The sequence below is a fragment of the Sus scrofa genome, chromosome X, assembly GCF_054392235.1.
Source record: "Sus scrofa isolate SSC_HxYL_T2T_F1_AM1 chromosome X, Sscrofa_HxYL_maternal_Yorkshire_Landrace_v2.0, whole genome shotgun sequence".
NCBI classification, from domain to species: domain Eukaryota; kingdom Metazoa; phylum Chordata; class Mammalia; order Artiodactyla; family Suidae; genus Sus; species Sus scrofa.
In genome coordinates this window covers 15,083,976-15,096,208 of record NC_139401.1, presented here as the reverse complement: position 1 = coordinate 15,096,208, position 12,233 = coordinate 15,083,976, and the positions used below count along the sequence as shown (strand labels likewise).

Sequence of the window (12,233 nt, the reverse complement as noted above, 5' to 3'; positions counted from 1 at the left end):
TCTCCAGGCCTAGTAGTAAAGATGCTGTCTTGCTATCTTAATAGTACCCAACTAACCAGGCACAGATTAGGAGACTCTGCTGTGAGTGAAGAATCTGAGTGTGACTGTGCTCCTTAGAGATCTGATTTCCTTATACATCCTGCTCTTTTTAAGACTTATTCATAAGTTGCGCCTTTCAAAATGTTACTGGGTGTTTATAAAACATTATATTCTGGTATTTATGATGACTGCCAAGAATATTTGCAAATACATGTACATATATGTAAAACAATGACATTTATGCAGGGGATACAGTACACAGTCAGAGGTCAATTCAACAGCTTACCATTGACAGACATCTCTTTCCTCCACTGAAAACTCTCATCAAGCATCTTCAGTGTTTCATCTACAATATTATGCCTCCAACATAAGTAACTTTCCACCCAGTTATCATCTTGTTGTAGTCTTTCAACATCACGTGGATCATATTTATCTGACTTATCTAGGGGAAAAACAGTATTAAATACCCAAGGCAGATAAATTCCGTAGTAAATGATAACAGTAATACCAAAGGAGACAAAAGACCCGGAAGATAAAGCCAAGCTATAAGAAGACGGAAACAAGGATGCAGTTCAGATGGGAATGCAAGTTAAAGGACTGATGAATTTCTTTTTTCTTTCTTGCTTTCTTTTTTTTTTTTTTTTTTTGTCTTTTTGCCATTTCTTGGGCCGCTCCCGGGGCATATGGAGGTTCCCAGGCTAGGGGGCGAATCAGAGGTGTAGCCACCAGCCTACACCACAGCCACAGCAACGTGGGATCCAAGCCATGTCTGCAACCTATACCACAGCTCACGGCAACGCCGGATCGTTACCCCACTGAGCAAGGCCAGGGACCGAACCCGCAACCCCATGGTTCCTAGTCGGATTCGTTAACCACTGAGCCACGATGGGAACTTCGTCTGCAGCTTTATTTTAAAACAAGCCACCAGAGATTAAGACCATGGTAAAATATTTTATATAACCTTCTCTAAAACTATAACATCTGGGAAGATCAATTCTGTTATGTGAACTTGAAATCCTTACTGCAGTCATTGAAAAATGAAATCTTATGTGTAAAGAAAAAACTAAGTTGGACTTTTAAAGACGTGTTTGGCCAACGTCTTTTTTAAGAAATGAACTAAATATGAAATAGAAAACTACGTATGCGGCAGTCACCATTTCCCTTAAGTTACTGGAATAATCACTGCCAATCATTTCTCATCATCCACCTACACACATACTGTGTTCTCATCAACCTCTCTACACCTGGCATTTTTCTGTAACTGAACTTTGTCTCCTCATAGCCACCCCTGCACAGCCCTGTTCTACCATTCTTCAGGACTCCTTTCAAATGCTTCCTCATCCATAACATTTTCCCTGGGCCCAGAAGCAATGCCTCCCCTCCTGTGAAAAGCTACAGGACCTGAACGACACCCTTCTTAAAGCACTTAGCACATTTCCCCTGGAATCAGAGTTCCTGGCATTGATGCCCTATCTTCCCGTAGAGAGATCCTAACAGCACAGTCTATACATCCAAAGAATCCCCCAGAGCAGATTACAACAGTGCCAATGAAAAGGCCTTCAGGAAACACTGGTTGATTGAATCTATTCCTTCTCTAATTTTATTTTCTGGGTTAATGGTACCCTCCCAGGGGCCCGAGGAAGAAACTTATGAAAACCGCCTGGCTCCTTCATTTCCATTTTTTTTTTTTTTTTTTTTTTTGCTTCTAGTTAGTTGCCAAGTTGTATAGCTTCTATCTCCTCTCCATTTGCTCTGACTTACTTCAGGCCCTCAGAGATAACAGCTGAAAGGGCAGGGAAATATTAAGTGCATCCACAGAATTATCTTCTTTGAGTCCCACTTTCCTTAGTTATAAACTGCTTTAGATACTCACAGGGTTGTGTGAAGATCAGATAAAAATGTATGTATGGAAAGTACTTGAAAGTTTAAGGTACCATAAAATAGAAGACTAGGCCATAAATCATGCGCTTATACAGTGTTACTTTGGATAAGGCTTTCATTATTTGGGCTCTGTTTTTATAATCTATACAATGGGTGGTTCTGTTGTGGGTCAATGTTGGAAAATATGTATATTTTTTTTTACCTCTGCTATTCAAAAATTCATCAGTATTCAAAGGACAACTTTTCTTTTATTATAATTTACAAACACAAGTTGGAGGTAAAAGAATTTATACTGTTGGGCAGCAAAAAGGCCCCCAGGAGTACCTGCTCCTAAAGAAGGACCATCCAGCTTGGCCACTGGACAGCTTGCTCCACTGGACCAATATGGTACTTGCCTTAAAATTACTGGCTTCATTTTCAAGAAAATTTCTGCCAAAGACCCAAGTCTGAATAACCATAGTTTTCTTAACAGTTGTTCTTTCAAATAAAAATGGTGGTCCATGAAAAATACGGCAACTCAAATACACCTAAGTATTTGATGTGTACCTCCTGACAGTGTTACCCAGAACATTAAAAGGACATGTACTTGAGAGTTAAGATTTAATAAAAGTTACTGCTTCAACAGGGACTTTGTAAAATAAAATTGGCTTTTTAAAAAAAGGTTTTAACTGAGAGTGCTGACAATGAAGATTAGAATGGCCACCTGTTTTGATCTGGGCTGAGGAGGCAGCAGTTCTGGCCACCATTGTTTCCTTGTAGTCAGCACATATGAAACAATCAAATGGATTCTTAGCATCACTGTGAAAATGGCCTTTTTTTTTTTTTTTTTTTGGCTTTTTAGGGCTGCACCCACAGCATATGGAGGTTCGCAGGCTAGGGGTTGAATCGAAGCTACAGCTGCCAGCCTACACCACAGCCACAGCAACGCCAGATCCAAGCTTTGTCTGCGACCTACACCACAGCTCACGGCAATGCCGGATCCTCGACCCACTGAGCCAGGCCAGGGATCGAACCCGCAACCTCATGGTTCCTAGTCAGATTCGTTTCTGCTGCGCCATGACGGGAACTCTTTGACCTCATGGGCTCCTCAAGAGTCCTGGGCATCTCCAACGGTCCACAGACTAACCTCTGAGAACCACTTCTCCAGAACAACATGTGACAAGTGGTGAAAACTCAGTAAATATTAGCCATAAGAAGAAAACACTGTTGTTGTTATTATTGCTATTACCACCCTTGCTGGTATTAGCTCCTGGGCATCTCCAACGGTCCACAGACTAACCTCTGAGAACCACTTCTCCAGAACAACATGTGACAAGTGGTGAAAACTCAGTAAATATTAGCCATAAGAAGAAAACACTGTTGTTGTTATTATTGCTATTACCACCCTTGCTGGTATTAGCTCCTGGGCATCTCCAACGGTCCACAGACTAACCTCTGAGAACCACTTCTCCAGAACAACATGTGACAAGTGGTGAAAACTCAGTAAATATTAGCCATAAGAAGAAAACACTGTTGTTGTTATTATTGCTATTACCACCCTTGCTGGTATTAGCTCAATGGAGGCCATAAACAAGACAGGGCTCATTACCAAGAAATACATGTAAAGCTTACTGCTCTTGGACAGTTTCTAGGGATGCAGGGCTTTGAGATTAGCAATCTCCATTCATATTAAAAGGATTAAGTTTTGTTATGAGTAGAACATGTGCTTACATGGGAGATGCCTGTTGTTGAACATCACCCCTGGACAGAGAGAAATGGAAACAAAGAGCTAGAAAAGAAGAGAACGTGGGGGCTGGAGAGGAGGTCATGAAGAAGTGGAGAGAGCAGGAGAAAAGTGGGGACAGAAGTAGCCAGAGAAGGGCACTGAGAGGAGGAGAGGGAAAGAGAGCACGAGACAGGGAGAAACAGAGAGTAAACTGAGCATTCAAGGCAAGGGAAACTTGGCCTGGGACCATAAGGCCAAGTGCAATCATAACTGCTTATAACACCACAATGGCCTGCTTTCAAACACAGCCCCCAGATGACTGAGCTGGACGGAGGCAAAATACACCAGCCCAAAACATGCCTCTCTGGCATACTGGTTATTTCAGTCTGCTATCTGCAACAAATGGCAGATACAGGAAAAGCTCTGAAAACTGAGTAAAAGTCATTCTTTTCTAAGAAAACATTTATAAGAGAAGTCTCCACTCTAAGGGTGCCTCCCTCCCTGTAACAGGAAAAGGAGAATGACTCTAAATCTCTAGACACTCTTATCAGTGGAGAAGGCAAGGGCTTAAATCTGCACAATCAGACCCTTGTTTCCTGAGCTCCTCAGTCCCCTCTAACAACTGACTCGCTGCCCAACATCTCTGTTTGTCTTCAGCTGAAGATGGCATCCAAGGTGGTGGCTGGAGCCACTTTGGAGAGTTACTCAGTTCTCCTGCGTCTCTCCCATGTATTCAGGAGGTATACAAGATAAGGTTTTCTTTTTCTCCTCTTCATCTGTCTTATATTAGTTTAATTATTAGACCAAAGAACCTCGAAGGGTAGAAGGGAAAGATTTTCACTTCCTCAGAAACATCAAGTGTTAAGCTTTCTGAAAACCAGCCTTTCAGGAAGTCTAGATGTTACAGAAGCTAAAGATGAAGATATCCAAACACACATGTGCGCATGCACCTTCCTCCCCCCCAAGACAAATCACTTTGAAAAACCTTACCTCCCAATGATTCAAGCATACAGATGCCAAAAAGATGAGTCTTATACACAGATATATATCTTTTTTTTTCCCTAGGGCCGCTCCCATGGCAATATGGAGGTTCCCAGGCTAGGGGTCCAATCGGAGCTGTACCTGCCAGCCTACACCACAGCTCATGGCAATGCTGAATCCTTAACCCACTGAACAAGGCCAGGGATTGAACCTGCAACCTCATGGTTCCTAGTCGGATTTGTTAACCACTGTGCCATGACGGGAACTCCTACACAGATATATACGTATGTACTCTCATAATACCTTGTCCTTACTACTTTCATCTTGTGCAACCAGGGAAAACTTCATCACGAACCAGTATCAACCTCAAGTGGCAGACTCTTAAGCCTCATCCTTGCATGTGTTGAAATAGCTCAAGCTCATTTTTGACCACTCCTTTGTTGAGAAACCTTAATCAACTATTGCCATATCTATATGGTTGTCTCTTTCTACTATTTATTTCTCCGTATGTGGATTTCACTCTGTAAACTGGTCTTATGTTTAAACAGTATATCAGCACCAAACCAACCGTAATGTTCCTAATTTTGCAGAGAAAGGACTAGATAAATGGAGATAAGCGGCAATGGTGATTCACCTCTGGGTCAGACAGGACTAAATGTTCCTGGGTAAAGATGGCTTCTCTGGGAGTTCCTGTCGCGGCTCAGTGGTTACTGAACATGACCGGCATCCATGAGGACGCCCCGAGTTGGATCCCTGGCCTCGCTCAGTGGGTTGGGGATCCGGCGTTGCCGTGACCTATGGTGTAGGTTGCAGGCACGGCTCAGATCCTGAGTTGCTGTGGCTGGGGTGTGGGCTGGTGGCTACAGCTCTGATTGGACCCCTAGCCTGGGAACCTCCATATGCTGTGAGTACAGCCCTAAAAAAGACAAAAAAAAAAAAAAAAAAGAGAGAGAGAGAGATGACTTCTCTCAGCTTTTCACCTCTCTCTTCCATGCACACGCACCTCCTTTACACACTCACAAATACATTTTTAAGTGTTGCAACATAAAGAGGATAAAGTGCTTATATGCCAAACAGCAAAATCCATTATTAACTTTCCTTTTTCTCTCTTGGGTACTTGTCGGCTGGTGAAATTACCAACTGGCTAGAAACTGTGTTTTAAGGTTAAAAAAACATGAAAAAATTCTAGTCATATTCAGGATAGCAAGCAGAGTAATGGAACCGGAAGACCCCCGCTACTAATTATGTATAGGGAATTGAGCAAGTTGCTCTGAGACTGACTTTATTCTCTGTAAAATGGAGATAAGGTCTGACTATCCAGTCTTATGCAGACCAAGGACACTTTGAAAATTTTACACACTATACCACTGAATTTTTATTAACATAAGGTAGAATGCTTCCCATGAACAGAAGACTAAATTCTAACTGACCTATCAGTTAATCAGTTGAGAAAATCTTGGACATGCTATAGTTATTACAAATGTGCTTACAATTCATATTAAGCTTGATAAAATACAAAAGTGTTATGAAAAATGGAGTTCCCGTCGTGGCTCAGCAGAAACAAATCTGACTAGTATCCATGAGGATGCACATTCAATCCCTGACCTCGCTCGGTGGGTTAAGGATCTGGTGCTGCCATGAGCTGTGGTGCAGGTTGCAGATGCAGCTCAGACCCAGTGTTGTTATGACTGTGATGTAGGCCAGCAGCTGTAGCTCAATTAGACCTCTAGCCTGGGAACCTCCATATGCCATGGGTGCAGCCCTAAAAAGACAAAAAAAAGTGCTACGAAAATGAAAACTAGAGATAGTAATTAACTAGGTGTCAAAATGTTCAAAGGCAGAAAATATACAACTGACACACATTACAATAGTTTAAAAATTCTTAGGATCTTTTATCTCTCCAAGACTCTGAGCACTGATTTACTTTAAGTCCTGATGGGACTCTGGAAGAGCATTTGTATTGAATGGACTACCTCTATTGGCTGGACCATGCAAATGTCAACAGTGGGAGTGATGAGGCTGAAATAACAAAGAATTCCCTTTAAGGGCATCCTCTGCTAGTTGGCCACAACCTACCCTGAATCTCATCTTTCCTGTGAAGCTATCCAGTGAGAGATTGAGAAGTAGGTGATCTTTTATAATGGAATTAAGCCATCGGCCTATAGAAGTGATTTTCAAACTTTGCCACCTATCAGAGTCACCAGGAGGGCTGGTTAAAACAGGGACTAGTGGGCCCCACCCCTTGAGTGTCTAATTCATGGGTAGGATGGGAGAATCTGCATATGAAGCAACTTCCTACAGTATGCTCATAATGCTGGTCCGGGGACCACACTTTGAAAACTACTGGTCTATTGCAGGGGTTGGCAAAATTTTTCTGTAAAGGGCCAGATGGTAAATATCTAAATATCTTAGACTTTGAAGGTCACATATAGCCTCCCATTGCTGATTCTTGTTTTTTTTTTAGCAACCCTTGAAAAATACAAAAACCAGAGGGAATTCCTAAGATAGCGGAGTAGTAGGATGTGAAGCTCACCTACTCCCACAAGCACATCAAAGATAAATCTACATGTGGCATGATGTGCAGAGAAAATTTACTGAACGTTGGCAAAAGACCTCAGGATTCTGATAGACTAAAAAAACTCCATGTAACAGGGTAGGATAAAAGAAAAAGAAAAAAGAAAATGAGAAAGAAAGTGGGATGGGACCTGTGCCCCTAGGAGGGAGCCGGGAAAGAAGAAAAGTTTCTGCACCTTGGGAAGTCCCTCCACTGGTGCGGAGATCAACCAGGACAGAGGAGGAACTTCTGAGTTTTGGAGAAAACAGCAATTGGTTTATAGCAATACCAATGGCAACAGCTCTGCACAGTCAATGCTAGTGGCCTGCACGCCCCAGCCCAAGATGAACATCTGTTGGTATGGGCAGGGCTTGGGAACTAAAACTAGGGCTTTGAATATCAGACTAAGAGAACTGGGGCTGGCTGTGTAGAAAAAAAAAAAACCCTGAGGTTGGTGGCATGGAAACAGCCTGGAGGGACTAGAGTCTCAGGTGAGCACATGTGACGATGTAAGGTGAGGAAACCTGCGCTGGCTTAGAGGCCAGGTGCCAATGTTTGCGGGTGCTGGAAGGAAGGGGTAGGATCCACCACTACAACGTGCTCCCTGTATGCCCTGAGGCACCAGGATACCACCCACAACAGCTCCAGGACCTGTAGCACTGCCTGGGAAAAGGGGGGTTTGTGGGAGCAGCCTCTATCTTTGCAGCTACAGGAAGCAGTTGTGTGAGCCGTCTGTCAAAGGGAGGGGTCACAGGAGCAGCCACTGGCTCTGGCAACTACAAGGAGTGGTCCCAAGAGCCACATGGCAAAGGGAGGTGTCATGGGAGCTGATGTAGCCCACCCAATTTCAAGAGCAGTCCCATGAACTGCTGCTATCTCCTGCTCAGACCACATCCCTAACAGCCACCTGGATCCAAGAGAGGTATCAAGCTATGGCAGTTACAATCATGTGCTCTGGGTGCATGTGAACCTCCACCACTGCCAAGTACTCCAGGACCAGGCACCAGCTGCCACATCTATATACCTGCTGTCAAGAGGACCAAAGGCGTAGAAAGTTAGACAATATGAGATAATAAAGAAATATGTTTCAGACAAAAGAACAAGATAAAAACACACAAAGAGAACTAAATGAGAGGAGACAATTTACCTGAAAACGAATTCAGAGTGATGATAATAAAGATGATTCAAGATCTTGGAAAGAAAATGGTTGCAGAGATCGAGAAGTTTCCAGAAATGTTTAACAAGGAGCTGGAAGATTTAAAGAACAAGCAAACAAAGATGAATGACACAATATCTGAAATGAAAAATGTACTAGGAGGAATCCATAGCAGGATAATGAAGGCAGAAAAATGAATAAGTGAGGTAGAAGAAAGAGTAGTGGAAATCACTCCCATGGAAAGGAATAAAGAAAAAAGAATATAAAGAATTGAGGACAGTCTAAGAGATCTATGGGACCACATTAAACATAACAATATTTACATCATAGGGGTCCCAAAAGGGGAAGAGAGAAACCACCAAAGGAAATATTTGAAGGGATTATAGCTGAAAATTTCCCTAATATGGGAAAGAAAACACTCATTCAAGTGCAGAGAATCCCATACAGGATAAACCAAGGAGTAACACTGTGAGACACACACTAATCAAACTGACAAAAGTTAAGTACAAAGAATAAATATTAAAACAACGGAAAAGCAAAAAATAACACACCAGGGAACCCCCATAAGGATATCAGCTGATTTCTCTGCAGAAACTATGCAAGGCAGAAGGAGTGGCAAGATATATTTAGGGTGATGAAATGGAGGAACTTGTAATCAAGAATACTCTACCTAGCAAGGCTCTCATTCAAATACAGTGGAGAAATCAAGAGCTTTACAGACAAAACAAACAAACAAACAAAAAAAAAACCCAAAAAAAACAAGCTAAAATAATTCAGCACCACAAAACCAGCTTTAGAACAAATGTCAGAGGAGCTTCTCTAGGTTGAAAAGACAATAACTAGAAACCAGAAAATTACAAATGGGAAACCTCACCAGTAAAGGCAAACATATAGTAAAGGTAGGAAATCATCCACGCACAAATATGACATCAAAAACAGCAATTGTGATAAGAGGAAAGTATAAACGCAGGATATTGAAAATGCATTTGAAATTAAGAGACAAGCTACTTAAAACAATTTTGCATATATACAGAATGCTATATCAAAACCTCATGGAAACAAATAACCAAGAAAGGACAATAGACACACACATAAAAAAAGAAAGAAAAAGAATAAGAAAAAGAAAAAGCAACCCAAATATAACACCAAAGGTAGTTATCAAATCACAAGAAAACAAAAAAAGAAGGGAAGAAAAAATGTCAATCATCAACAAAGCCAAAACAATTACAAAAATGACAATAAGTTCAAATATAATAATTACTTTGAATGTAAATGGATTAAATGCTCCAACCAAAAGACACAGACTGGCTGAATGAATACAAAAACAAGACCCATATATATGCTGTCTACAATAGACCCACTTCAGATCTAGGGACACATCCACACTGAAAGTGAGGGGAATGGAAGAAGATATTGCACGCAAATGGAAATAAAAAGAAATATGGAGTAGCAATACTCATAACAGACAACACAGACTTTAAACTGAAGGATGTTACAAGAAGCAAAGAAGGAAACTATCTAATGATCAAATCATCAATCCAAGAACATATAAAAAGAGTAAATATGTATGTACCCAACAGAGACACACCACATTATACAAGGGAACTGCTAATAGCAATAAAAGGAGAAATTGACAGTAACACAATAATAGTGGGGGACTTAACCCCGCATATACATCAATGGACAGATCAACCAAATAGAAAACCAATAAAGAGACACAGGCCTTAAATGACAACATTAGACCACATAGATTTAATTGGTATTTATAGAACATCCATCCAAAAGCAGCAGAATATACATTATTCTCAGGTACACACAGAACATTCTCCAAGACAGATCCTATCTTGGGCCATATATCAAGTTTCAGTAAATTTAAGAAAATTGAAATCATACCAAGCATTTTTTCTGACCACAGACTAGAAATCAACTACAAGGAAAAAACTGCAAAACACACAAACACCTCAAGACTAAACAGTGTGCTACCCAATGGATCACTGAAGAAATTAAAGAGGAAATAAAACAATACATAGAGACAAACAACAATGAAGATATACCATGATCTAAAACCTCTGGGATGCAGCAACATCAGTTTTAAGAGGGAAGCTTATAACAATACAATTTCACCTCAGGAAACAAGAAAAATCCTAAATAAATAGCCTAACCTTACACCTAAAACAACTAGAGAAAGAAGAACAAATAAACACAAGTTAGTAAAATGAAAGAAATCATAAAGATCAGGGCAGAAATAAATGAAATAAAGAAAACAACAGAAAAGATCAGTGAAACTAAAAGTTGATTCTTTGGAAAGATAAACAAAGTTGATAAACTTTTAGCCAGACTCATCAAGAAAAAAAAGGAGAGGGCTCAAAATCAATAAAATTAGAAATGAAAAAAGGAGAATTTACAACTGACCTCAGAGAAATACAAAGGATCGTAAGAGATTACCACAAGAAACTATAGGCCAATAAAATGGACAACCTAGAAGAAATGGACAAATTCTTAGAAAGGTACAACCTTCTAAGAACGAACCAGGATAAAACAGAAAATATGTACAGATCAAATGTAAGTACTCAAACTGAACCTGTGATTTAAAAACTCCCAACAAACATAAGTCCAGGACCAGATGGCTTCACAGGTGAATTCTACCAAACATTTAGAGAAGAGTTAACACCTATCCTTCTGAAACTCTTCCAAAATTCTGCAGAGGAAGGTAGGAACACTCCCAACTTAGTCTATGAGGCCACCATCACCCCGATATCAAAATCTGACAAAGACACCACAAAAAAAGAAAATTACAGGCATCACTGATGAACACAGATGCAAAAATCCTTAACAAAATATTAGCAAACTTAATCCGACAATACATTAAAAGTATGGAGTTTCTGTCATGGCTCAGTGGTAACAAACCCAACCAGTATCCATGAGGAGGCAGGTTTAATCCCTGGCCTTGCTCAGTGGGTAAAGGACTCAGCATTGCCATGAACTATGGTATAGGTTGTAGACGTGGCTTGGATCCTATGTTCTGTTGCTGTGGCTATGGCATAGGCCAGCAGCTACAGCTCTGATTCGACCCCTAGGCTGGGAACTTCCATATGCCAGTGGTACAGCCCTAAAAAGACAAATGAACAAACAAAAAGTATCATACACCGTGATCTAGTGGGATTTATTCCAGATTCTTCAATATTAACAAATCAATGTGATACTCCACATTAACAAACTGAAGAATAAAACCTGTATGGTCACCTCGATAGATGTTGAAAAAGCTTCTGACAAAATTCAATAGCCATTTCTGATAAAAATGCTACAGAAAGTGGGCACAGAGGGAACCTACCTCAACATAATAAAGACCGTCCATGAAAACCCACAGCTAACATCATTCTCAATGGTGAAAAGCTAAAAGCTTTCCTGCTAAGATCAGGAACAAGACAAGGATATCTACTCTCAACACTTTTATTCAATCACAGTTTTGAAACTCCTACCAATGGCAATCAGAGAAGAAAAAGAAATAAAAGGAATCCAAACTGGGAAAGAAAGAGTAAAACTCTCATTGTTTTCAGATATAGAAAAATCCTAAAATGTTACCAGAAAACCACTAGAGTTCATTAATGAATTAGGTAAAGTTGTGTGACAGAAAATGAACAAAATCTCTTGCATTCCCATACATTAATGATGAAAGATCAGAAAAAGAACTTAAGGAAACAATCCCATTTACCACTGCATCGAAAAGAATAAAATACCTAGGAATAAACCTACCTAAAGAGGCAAAAGATCTGTATTCTGAAAACTACAAGACACTGATGAAGGAAAGCAAAGATGACACAAACAGATAGCAAGATGTACCATGCACTTGGATTGGTACAATCAATATTGTCAAAATGACTACAATACCCAAGGAAATCTACAGTTTCAGCACAATA

At 40.5% G+C, this 12,233-nt stretch overlaps 1 protein-coding gene across 3 annotated transcripts in view; it reads right to left on the bottom strand.

Annotated features, from left to right (window-relative positions):
• Window positions 1-12,233, bottom strand: part of MOSPD2 (motile sperm domain containing 2) — a 64,783-nt gene that overhangs the window by 41,798 nt on the left and 10,752 nt on the right. For all 3 annotated transcript variants that reach the window (NM_001195355.1, XM_085006091.1, XM_005673413.4), the window contains 1 exon segment: window positions 326-481. In NM_001195355.1, the coding sequence (NP_001182284.1) occupies window positions 326-481 (156 nt within the window).